Here is a 12,160-nt window from a genome sequence, read left to right as displayed (position 1 = left end):
ACAATTAACTTTTAAACGTTATGTATTCATTAGACTTTTGAAATTTCTTATAATTATTGTCCCCCCAATATACTTAACTTTACTTTTCTCTTTGTCTTTTGGTTCACTGTATATCTGGAGTGACTCATAAATGTTACTGTCAAATATGTTTGGATAGAGTGATCCAGAGGTGGGAGTAAGTTACACATGTGCAAGCAGGGACGAACTGGGAGTGAAAAACAACTCTCAAACAGGCCCACCAAAACTACAATCAGTCACTATTATCTCACAATATAATAGTAATTCTGTCAAATTTATGGCAAATAACATCACACCACCCATGGTGAAAACCTTGGCTTTATTTTCATTTTCCATTGAATTCCATATTTTCTACATTTCAAATTTTAACATCAGCATTAAGGCACTTCTTGGTTGTTTATCGAGTTGTTTTTTTCCCTCACTGACAGTGTTAGCTGTTGGTAATTTCACATTTTACTGCCTTTTTGTGGGAGTATCTGGAATTTTAAAAATATTTATTTTAGACATTTGTGGGAAGCAATTGGTCCGAACAAAAACTGCAGACTGGATTACTGAAAATGCACATTCATTCTCTGCCAGTAGGAGGTGCTTTTGGTATGTCAGAAATATAGTGGTTTCCATGGTAACGGCTGTAAACAAAGAAGCTCAGCTAATAAACAATACTTTATCAGGTAAAATGAAAATGCTAACTTTTCTGAAGACAAAGGTTACCTTCAGAGGTTCATTCAAGTAAAAACGTGAATAAGTGGGAATGAGAAAAGTGTGAAAAAATATAGCCTATATTGACGAGGAAAGTCCACTGATGAGTTAATCCTACATTTTATTTTAGTCATTTTAACTTAGGGCTGTCAATCAATTAAAATATATGATTGCGATTTATTGCATGAATTTAATCGCACATTTTTATTTGTTATAATTGTACCTTAAATTAATACTTTCCCCCAAGATTTCACAGACGAGACTTAAGCTTAGTCCCAGACTAAAATACATGTTTCAGTTGTCTCATCTGAAAATATCTTGCTCTGACATATCTTAAAATATGTCAGTGTCAATATTTCTGTGTCAAGATGCACATCTGTTACATTTTCTTCTAAGGCAATTTTGTGAAGTTGCTTAAATATCTTAATTAAACGAAGGCCTAGTCCTGGCTTAAGCTAAACCTTGTTTGTGAAACTGGGCCTTCAAGATTTTAATCTAATCAACAAGGGCATGGACAAATAATGATGCTTTATGTAATATATGTTTATTATCAGTGAAACCAATAGTAATCAGAGCATGAACGTGTTTCATAGGTCATAGATGTTTTTCAAAGAACTTTTAAACACATGATAAAAACATAGAAATATTAGGTTCGTATTACTTATCTTTATTTATACTGAACAATTTACTTACACAAACCTGTTTGCATTTTCACAAGACTGGGCAGCTCACTTCTTCTGAACATGCAAAGTGTAAATTTATTATTACATTTGTTTGCCTCTCTGTGCTGTGCCACATAGTGTATTCTGATGCAGCTAAATTGTAAAAACTGTTTTCATTGATATATTTGATACACAAGATAAAGACAATAGCTGTGCTGTGATTTCAGCTATACTTGCATTTAAAATAAGAGAAGTAAAAGAAGTGTGCAAGTGTGCACACGCGATGGGAAAGAGAGACCACTTATGTATTGGTCAGGCTGCTGTTACTGAGTTCTGACTAAAGGGGAAGCGGGGAAAGAAAAAACAGTAGTTGTTATTTTCAGACACATCTATCCCTCCGTCCAGTGTAAAACATTTAGAGCTTGAGATCTGAGAGGATTTCTGTCGTCTTCAAATCTCTTCTCCGGTAATTCATTTACACACAAAACCGTAAACTTGCTTGCTTTATTGTCAATTCTGTATTATAATATAGGTCTAATTGTGTGTTTATATTTGTTTGTTATTCTGCTGTAAGGTGAATGTAAATGATGGAAACATTGGTGACGTTCCTCCTTACTGAATCTCTGATACAAGGTCTCATTCTTAGACTATTCCTCTATTCTATTTAACAAGATGAATTATTATTATGAAAGCATTTTCACGTGACCTTGAGATTAAAGAGTAATAAGTTCTGCAGAAGTGTGTTCTGCTTGTATTCTCTGATCGTTTACTTCCTTCGATCTGTTTGTCTGTGTTTTAGGTGTTTTTTGTGGCTTTAATATGAATCTGCCGAAGAAAGTAGAAGCTGTGAAAGGATCCTGTGTTTTCATCCCCTGCACATTTGATATTGATCAACAATATGAAGCTGACCTCACTAACAGTGCAAAGAGAAAATGGTTTAAAGTCGGAAGAAGTACCGCTGTGTTTGACTCCAGCAGCCCCAACACTGGACTGTTAAAAGGAGAAATATTTGGCACTGCTACACAGAAAAACTGCACCACACGCTTTGATAATGTTGATCAGAGTCATAATGGGTCATATTACTTCAGACTTGAAGCCAATGGTATATTGAAACATAGCTACAGAGGACCTACATACTCTCAAGTTGAAATTGTCGTCTTAGGTGAGTGTCATATTGTTCATGCTGCTTCTATAGTGTGACTGTACATGAAAATAAACCTACTACAGTACAATATATACCTTAAGTTTCGGATATAATGACCCATGAGATCTTGTAATATTTGACTGCAGCTCTATCTGTTTTTCAGGATCTCCACCCAAACCTACACTGAGCATCTTTCCAGATCAGCAGATGATTGAGGGAAGTTCAGTGAGTCTGCGCTGCTCTACTAAGATCTTCTGTCCGTCTCGTCCACCATCTCTCACATGGAGCTCGTCTCTCATCGAGAGCGTCACAGGACGACAGTATCAGAGCCAAACTGAGCTCATCTCTGATCTGAACTTCACTGTTTCTCACCGTCATCACAGAGTCACTTTCACCTGCACTGCAACACACCAGATACAGCAGCAGAACACAACACAAGAGTCTCGTCTGCTACACGTTCAGTGTAAGACAGGAATTATATCAGTCAGTGCTGAATGATCATCTATAATTAGTGCTGTAAATCATAAAGTAATCACCTGAATGATTTCTCCTCCACTAGATGCTCCCAAAAACACATCGGTGAGGATAAATCCAGCTGGTTTAGTTCTGGAGGGTCGTTCAGTGACTCTGATCTGCAGCAGTGATGCAAACCCAGCAGTGAACTACACCTGGTACAGAGACACTGAGAGACCTCTGAATCCAGTTCAGACCGGACCAAACCTGACCATCAACAACACCAACCTGACACACAGCGGACGATACTACTGTACAGCTGAGAACAAACACGGCACACAGACCTCATCAGTGCTGCTGGACGTCCAGTGTGAGTGTTACAAGTCTATGCCCCGCCTTTCTGAAATAAATTAAAATTTTTAAAAAGCACATCGGTCTGAAAAGCGAGGTGTGCTGTGATTGGCCAGCTATCCAGTGCATTGTGATTGGCCAAACAGCAACTGCAAGAATAATAGTAACGCCTTCTTTCTTTATGTGAACAGTTGTGCAGCGTTATGAAAATCTTCCCACATCTTGACGTAGATATGTGGGGCCATGTTAGAATAGGTAGTTTTAGGTAGGATTGGTTGACTATTAACTGTTAGAATTAATATCCCTTTGGAGACTTTAGTCTTTGCAACTTTACTGATTTTTTTTATGTACCAAAAGCTTGTAATACTGCAAAGAGAAAGAAAAAAATTTAATCACATCATATGACCCCTTTAAATAATTGGTAATATATATTTTCCACACATTAATTTGTGTTATTTTACAGTTTATGTCTTTACTGTAATCTAAAAGAAAATCTGAAAAATAGTCATAACACTAAATACTGTGACATCCAGTGAGAGTACCTGCAAAACTTTTGAACATTTAGTGCATGTACTTGATAATCTGCTGAGTGTCTAGCATGAGTAATTGTAATCATCTGGTCATCTATTGCAAGAACTTGACAATCTACTAGATGTCCAGTGCAAGTACTGTGTCCAGTGTGAGTTGTGGGTTATCACTTTTAAATCCAGTGCAAATACTTGGTTATTTACCAGGAGTTTATTGCAAATACCTGGTAATCTTCTAGAGGCCCAGTGTGTGTATTTTGTAATATTCTAGATGTCCAGTGCGAGTACTTGATATTCTTCTAGATGTCCAGTGTGAGTACTTGATATTCTTCTAGATGTCCAGTGTGAGTACTTGGTAATCTTCCAGATGTCCAGTGTGAGTACTTGGTAATCTTCTACTAGTCAAGTGTGAGTACTTGGTAATCTTCCAGATGTCAAGTGTGAGTACTTGGTAATCTTCCAGATGTCAAGTGTGAGTACTTGGTAATCTTCTAGATGTCCAGTGTGAGTACTTGGTAATCTTCTACTGGTCAAGTGTGAGTACTTGGTAATCTTCCAGATGTCCAGTGTGAGTACTTGGTAATTTTCTAGATGTCCAGTGTGAGTACTTGGTAATCTTCCAGATGTCCAGTGTGAGTACTTGGTAATCTTCTAGATGTCCAGTGTGAGTACTTGGTAATCTTCCAGATGTCAAGTGTGAGTACTTGGTAATCTTCCAGATGTCAAGTGTGAGTACTTGGTAATCTTCCAGATGTCAAGCGTGAGTACTTGGTAATCTTCCAGATGTCCAGTGTGAGTACTTGGTAATCTTCTACTAGTCAAGTGTGAGTACTTGGTAATCTTCCAGATGTCAAGTGTGAGTACTTGGTAATCTTCCAGATGTCCAGTGTGAGTACTTGGTAATCTTCCAGATGTCCAGTGTGAGTACTTGGTAATTTTCTAGATGTCCAGTGTGAGTACTTGGTAATCTTCCAGATGTCCAGTGTGAGTACTTGGTAATCTTCTAGATGTCCAGTGTGAGTACTTGGTAATCTTCTAGATGTCCAGTGTGAGTACTTGGTAATCTTCCAGATGTCAAGTGTGAGTACTTGGTAATCTTCCAGATGTCAAGTGTGAGTACTTGGTAATCTTCCAGATGTCAAGCGTGAGTACTTGGTAATCTTCCAGATGTCCAGTGTGAGTACTTGGTAATCTTCTACTAGTCAAGTGTGAGTACTTGGTAATCTTCCAGATGTCAAGCGTGAGTACTTGGTAATCTTCCAGATGTCCAGTGTGAGTACTTGGTAATCTTCTAGATGTCCAGTGTGAGTACTTGGTAATCTTCCAGATGTCAAGTTGTCAAGTGTGAGTACTTGGTAATCTTCCAGATGTCAAGTGTGAGTACTTGGTAATCTTCTAGATGTCAAGCGTGAGTACTTGGTAATCTTCTAGATGTCCAGTGTGAGTACTTGGTAATCTTCCAGATGTCCAGCGTGAGTACTTGGTAATCTTCTAGATGTCCAGAGTGAGTAATTGGTAAACTTCTAGATGTCCAGTAAGTGTGAGTACTTAGTAAACTACTAGATGTCCAGTAAGTGTGAGTACTTGTTAATCTGCAGGACATTCAGTTCAGATGGTTCAAGCATGAAAGACAGTCTCTGTTCGACTGCATGACAAACTTAGAAAAGAACATATACAACACTTTCTCATCCTATATCTTACTGTGTTTGTGTTGTCTTAGCACAGTAGACTTTAACTTCTACACACAGTTAGTGAACAAGTAATGGGTAAAATACAGACATGTGGTGTTTTGTCAGTGTTGTGGCCTGCTGCAGATGATTGAACAAATGCTTCAACACGTTACCTGCATCTGAAACTTGTAAAATAGAGAGGCTAAAACCTGCAGCCTTTCAAATGTTAAACTGTTAGATCACACATTCTACATTGCATATCTTTTTTTTTTTTTTTCTCAGATGCCCCAAAAAACACATCATTGTCATTGTTTCCCTCCGGCTCAGTGATAGAGGGCAATCCAGTGACTCTGATCTGCAGCAGTGATGCAAACCCACCAGTGAACTACACCTGGTACAGAGACACTGAGAGACCTCTGAATCCAGTTCAGACCGGACCAAACCTGACCATCAACAACACCGACCCGACACACAGCGGACGATACTACTGTACAGCTGAGAACAAACACGGCACACAGAACTCATCAGTGCTGCTGGACGTCCAGCAGACTCATTTCTGTCTGCATCCTGCTGACAATTAACATTTAAGCGTCATGTTTTCATCAGACTTTAGATATCCATCCTAAACATAGGTGAAAATCCCACAACAACCACAACAGCTTGATGTTGTCTAATGTGGCACGGTTTCCCTGCGTCACTTATAGTATAAAGACCTTTCTCTGTGTATACATATCCTTACAAGTTTTAACTGTGTTATTGTCCCCTTCAAAAATTGCTGGTCCCCTCACTGTATGACGCAATTTACCGCCTTTGTGGGAGTCTCTTGAATTATAATTAAAAAAGCAGGATTTTTTTGTAGAGGGAAATAAAGCTTAATAATCAAAGCATCATTCAGTCAACCCAATGTCGATCCAAACCTGTATTTTATTAACTTATGACTGTCAGAATTATAGAACAACAGATAAATAGATTACAGTAGAGAAGACAGACAGGAAAAAAAAAACACACACCTAGCAACCACACAGAGCACCCTAGCAACAGCATATAAGTAACAAACAAAAAAACAAAACTCGCAGAACAAGCTCACCAACCACAATCACACTGTCATCAAATTTGGGAAAAACACAGTATTTATTAATGTAGTTTTTAAACAGTCTGCCATTATGAAATATTCTTACCCACCCACCCACACACACACACACACACACACACACACACACGCACGTATACTCTTAAGTGTAATTACATCCTGTAATGCCTAGCACTCTGTGTGCATGATGGATTATTGCATGACACCATTATTTAGCTGAAAAATGATTAATGGCATACGAGCTCCATAAACACAGAGCTTTGAGCTGGAACTGAGAGACAAGCCCACGGAGAGCGTCTGTGACCCACACACACCTCTGAAATAAACACCACCACGGCCTACATGAAATATGAGCCGCGTTAAAGCACCATTGTTCTCCGAATGACAGGAGGAGCAGAATTCATTCAGCATTCGTCCAGGAGCGATAAACTCTTCATTATAACTCCAGACGGCTGTAGAAAAATGGAAAAGAGGAAAACTCCACATAAAAACATGAGATTACAGCTGTCTGCCAAGAACAAAACAATGAATGTTGCTTGAAAGAAATAACAATTTCATCATAATACTCCTGAAGAAAAACTCTAGACTATACTTACTCTTGAATGAAAGTCTACTTATTATAAATGCTTTTTCTGAAAGACTAAACAGGTTTCTGGGTTTATTTTCAGGATGACGTTGAGTATTTGGGCTTGTTTTATCATTATTCAATGTGTGATGATATTTTTCGGTGTCAGTGTCATGGCAATCTCTAGTCCATTTGTTAACCAGTCTTAAATAATTACGTTCAGAAACTTTATTCCATTACAAGCTGCTTTTGATGCAACAGTAAGACAGTATTTCTTCGCTTTAACGCTTTATTCCTCTCTTGGGGGTTTCACTGCTTATCCTCAGTCGTCAAGTAAGATAAATGCACAAAAAAAACTACATTTTGTTTCATTATTGCATCTTTTGTATTTTGAGAGGGTTTAGGATTTAATGACCACTCTAAAAATAATGTGTTTGCTCAACAACAACAACAACAACAAAAAACATTAATTTTAACATTTATTCTCCTCCAGTTCTATGCGAAGCATGCTGGGAACTAGAAGTGTACCGTCAAAGTCCAAATTCAACATCATAAGTCATTCTGTCAGCAGAACTCATCAAAATAATTTAATTTAAAAAGATTTAATTTAATTAAATGTATTAAATGAGTAAATTAATTTTTTTAGAGTGTACTACACAATATTCAGCTCTAAATTATGCACCACAAAAAAAAAGACATACATATTATATCATAACATATTATATATTATATATAAAGACTGAAGACTCAGTAGTGTCTATATTATATACAGTCAAACCAAAAAGTATTCAGACACATTTTGATGCAGTTTTATTAGTGGGTGCAGGACATTATAGAGCATTTGCATAAAAGAGGATAACAAACTGTGATAATTTATACCCAAAAATTCTTCATAGAGTGGACTTTTGGGAACAGACACTAACTCTGGGTTCTTGTCATCATTTTCTGAACTATAGCGAATAAACTGTGTTAAAAGTTTTAAAATGTTAAGGTGTCTGAATACATTTTGGTTTGACTGTATCTCTTAAAAAACAAATCTCAGCACTGAGATATTAAAAAAGGCTTGTGGTGATTGTTTTAAGCAAAAACACGACAAACCGGGAACGTTCTCAGAACTTTCGCCTTTAATGTTTAACGTTTCTTTGAAACATTTTAGTTTGGAAGTTTACCACATGGTTCAGTGAAAAACACTTGCAAAATGATAAAATGGAACGTTGCTTTAATGTTGTTTTCCCTTACGTTCACATAACCAAAAAATCTAACATCTAGAGAACATTCCGAAATAATGTTTCAAATAAACAAAACGTTCTTAGAACAATTTTTCGTTAGCTGTGAACCCAGATAACATCAATGCTCTCAAAACAGCTTATTTTAAAGTTATAAACAAACATGCTTCCAGTAACATTAATAAAACGTTCATTCAAATTTGGGTTTTTAATAATGTTCACGAAATGTTAACGCAAAAACATTATTTATACACGGTTCCCGCTTTTTCTAGAAACATTCGTTCAAATGTTCGTCTGACGGTTTTTAAATGTTGCTTTTTCGGAACGTTCAGAGAACATTCAAAAGTAACATTCCACTGATGTTTGAAAATGGAATGTTTCCTCCACGTTCGCAAAACATTTAGAGAACGGATAGCTAAACGTTATTAGCAGCTGTTCACAGTGCAGTACTGCACTTTTTAAATGCTTTTTCTATAAAAACACTCTAAATAGACGTATTTGACCATTGCATTCACGTCTCGTGTCTTTTATAGTGTCTCATGCATTCTAAAAATGAGAAGTACGAGTTAAAAGGAGTTCAACTTAAAAAAAAAAAACATGTCTTGAGATTTTCAAAAAAATTCATACTCCACTGCATCTTGCGTTTCTGCTTTAAAAATGCCCTCTTGTCCCCTCTTGAGCTGAATAAGATGTAATATGGATATTAATAGTCAAACATCTGGCTGCATGAATGAGCAAGAATATTTTAGTATTCAACAGGCGTAAAACACTGATGTGTGTCGTGAAAGTTAAACTATCGGCCCTTGATTCACCAAGCCCCCGATGCATTTCAGATTTCACAAATCTTTACCTGAAGACCCCTCGAGGAAAGTATGAACAGCGCAGACAAAGATCTCCACACGAAACACTCAAAAAGAGATTTAAATATGAGTCGAGATCTCTGAGCGCATGTCAAGAGATGAGCGATGTTTTATAGGCCACAAACCACAAGACGTCATCTCTGAAAGAAGTAAGAGTTTGAAACATGAATGTGATCTAGAGGCTCGAATGCTCACCGAACACATCCTCAGACCTGGATCCCATTAACAATCGTCTTTAAATAAAAGCTTTAAAACACACACACACACACACACACACACACACACGAGGAAGTTTGGTAACATTTCACTTAAAGCCTTTATAAAGGTAGTGCAAGTGCAATGGAAAGATTCCATGGATTCTTCAATGAACCATCAATGCAAATAAATAACCTTTCATTTTAAGAGTTTGGATCGTTTTTTTTTTAAAGCGTAGGACATAACGTTGTTAAAATAGTGTTTATTAAAACTTTGTTCTCATGTTGTTGCAAAGGAGACATTCATGTTTTTGTAATGCTTTCAGAAGACATTGTGACAGCATTCGTGGAACATCTTAGAAAGACATTTCTTGAAATATTATACGTAACTGATGAACAAAATCTGGGGAGACATGTTTACGGAATGTTCTCAGAATGGAATGTTTCTCCAATGTTCACATAAACAAAAAGAAACATTAAAAATAAGAGAAAATGAATGGAAAAAATGGCATGTTTGTTCCAGCAAGATCTGTGTTTCTGCTGTGTGTGTCTTCACCTGCTGCTCTGTTTGATTGACACTATATAAAAGTCACACTTTGCCTAATGGGTAATTAATCAGGGTCCCGGATCAATTCCAGCTCATAATTAAGTTAACCGCTGCTCTCTCAGTTCAACAACCCCTCATGATTAAACCTGAAATCTCACACAACAATTCAAGTTTTGGTGTTTGGTTGTAAAACTTATCATCACAACGCAGTCATTATAGATGCATCTCACTAGTGGCTAAAAGTTGTGTGGTTTTGAAAGTTGCTTTGTTTTTATGCAGCTGCATTTATAATCACAGTAAGAACAATGAGATATTATTGCAGTGTGTGTGTGTGTGTGTGTGTCTCATAACTTCACTGCTGACCTTCCCTCCGTTAGCACTCATCTCTGTCTGATAAGAGCGTGTTCTGTTATCTGGAACATACGCCGATTATTTTACCCAAGAGTCTCTGAGTGTGTGTGTGTGTGTGTTTGATAGAGTGTGAGGTGATACAGAGGACATGCTTTAAAAGGAAACATACAGAGAGAAAGACAAGTGTCACACACACACACACAGATAAGGACACTTGCACTGCACTTAATGTAGGAAGCCAGAGACACACATGTTTGACTGAGTGTGACCTCTGTGTGTGTGTGTGTGTGTGTGTGTGCATCCAACGTTTCACCCTACATGCACTATTAGCAAACTGTTACAAATAAGACTTGCAGTGATACCTTTTTTTAGCTTTAATCCACATCTCTGTAACTCCTCTGCACCTGTCACTGGACCTGATTGAAAACAGGGGTTTAAAGAGGTGTTAGTAAGGGTCTGATTCATGCACACTTCTGATCAAAGGTTTCTAAAGTGTTGAAGTCTCTTCTGCTCATCAAGGATGTGTTTATTTTGATCAAAAATACTGTAAAAATAGTGAGATATTATTGCAATTTCAAACAGCTGTTTTCTGTGTGAATCTGTGTTAAAGTGTAATTTATTCATGTGATGCTCCGCTGTATTTTCAGCATCATTCCTCCAGTCTTCAGTGTCACATGATCTTCAGAAATCATGAATATATGATGATTTATTATTAGAATTATTTGACAGTTGTGGGAAACTGATACTTTTTTTTCAGGATTCTTTGATGAATAAAAAGTTAAAAAGAAGAGCATTTATTTAAAATAGAAATATAATAAGAAATATTATAATATTTTTGGAAAATGGTTATTTATTCATAATTCATACGCACATTATGAAGTTGGAGTTCTCTTTTAGACTTGAACTCCATTATTCTGGTTTAATTACAACTTTAATAATAATAATATTTTTTTTTGTTTGATTCTAAAGCATTTATGTGGACTGGTGTACCACATAAAATATATAACTTCATAATCAATTTAAGTGATTTTATAATTTGGTTGCAAAATGACATGCCAAAAATAATTTTAAAAATAATAAAAATATATAATATTTACAATTGTATAATAAACCATTGTGAATAATTTTTGAAAAGAAAAAATATATATATATTTTTTTTATGTATTTTTATTTATGTATATATATATATATATATATATATATATATATATATATATATATATATATATATATATATATATATATATATATATATATATATATATATATATATATATATATATATATATATATATTATTCTAAAGCATTTATGAGAATTGGTATAAAATATAAATTTATCCATTAAAAAATATATGTATATATAATTTGCAATAATATGTGATAATATAACCATTGTGAATGACTTGAGCAAGAACTGACAATGAATATTTGTATTTCTAACTCATTTTAACAAAGATTCATAAATACTATAACAAACATATTGCTCATAGTTTGTTAATGAATTACGAATGGGTTTTTATTGTAAATTCTTACACTGCAAATAATCAAACAGAAAGGAAATCACATACGAGCCTGAGATATAATAATAATATCAGTGTTTGCTGAAATGCATGACTTCTGCAGCGGTATCTGTGAATACTAAAGGGATGTTGCTGAAATATATTCTGTGTTGAAGACAAAATCAGCAGCAAACACACTCTCTTTCACGGCTGATAAACCGCGTGGCACTAATCTCCGACACACAAAACTGTTCTCTTATAAAAGAAGGAATATCTCAAGTGTTTTAAATTAGGGCTCGTATA

At 35.8% G+C, this 12,160-nt stretch overlaps 2 protein-coding genes across 2 annotated transcripts in view; one reads left to right on the top strand and one right to left on the bottom strand.

Moving 5' to 3' along the window:
* LOC127979437 (uncharacterized) overlaps positions 1-12,160 on the bottom strand; it is a 33,335-nt gene that overhangs the window by 8,626 nt on the left and 12,549 nt on the right. The gene's annotated exons all lie outside the window — the stretch shown is intronic.
* On the top strand, positions 1,515-6,652 carry LOC127979431 (B-cell receptor CD22-like). The gene is made up of 6 exons (XM_052584894.1): positions 1,515-1,845; positions 1,954-2,012; positions 2,179-2,541; positions 2,687-2,986; positions 3,083-3,346; positions 5,807-6,652. The coding sequence occupies exons 2-6, from the start codon at positions 1,964-1,966 to the stop codon at positions 6,103-6,105; spliced, it is 1,275 nt and encodes a 424-aa protein (XP_052440854.1). The 5' UTR covers positions 1,515-1,845; positions 1,954-1,963; the 3' UTR covers positions 6,106-6,652.

The sequence above is a fragment of the Carassius gibelio genome, chromosome A4 (assembly GCF_023724105.1).
Source record: "Carassius gibelio isolate Cgi1373 ecotype wild population from Czech Republic chromosome A4, carGib1.2-hapl.c, whole genome shotgun sequence".
Taxonomy (NCBI): domain Eukaryota; kingdom Metazoa; phylum Chordata; class Actinopteri; order Cypriniformes; family Cyprinidae; genus Carassius; species Carassius gibelio.
This window is presented reverse-complemented; position numbering and strand designations above follow the sequence as displayed.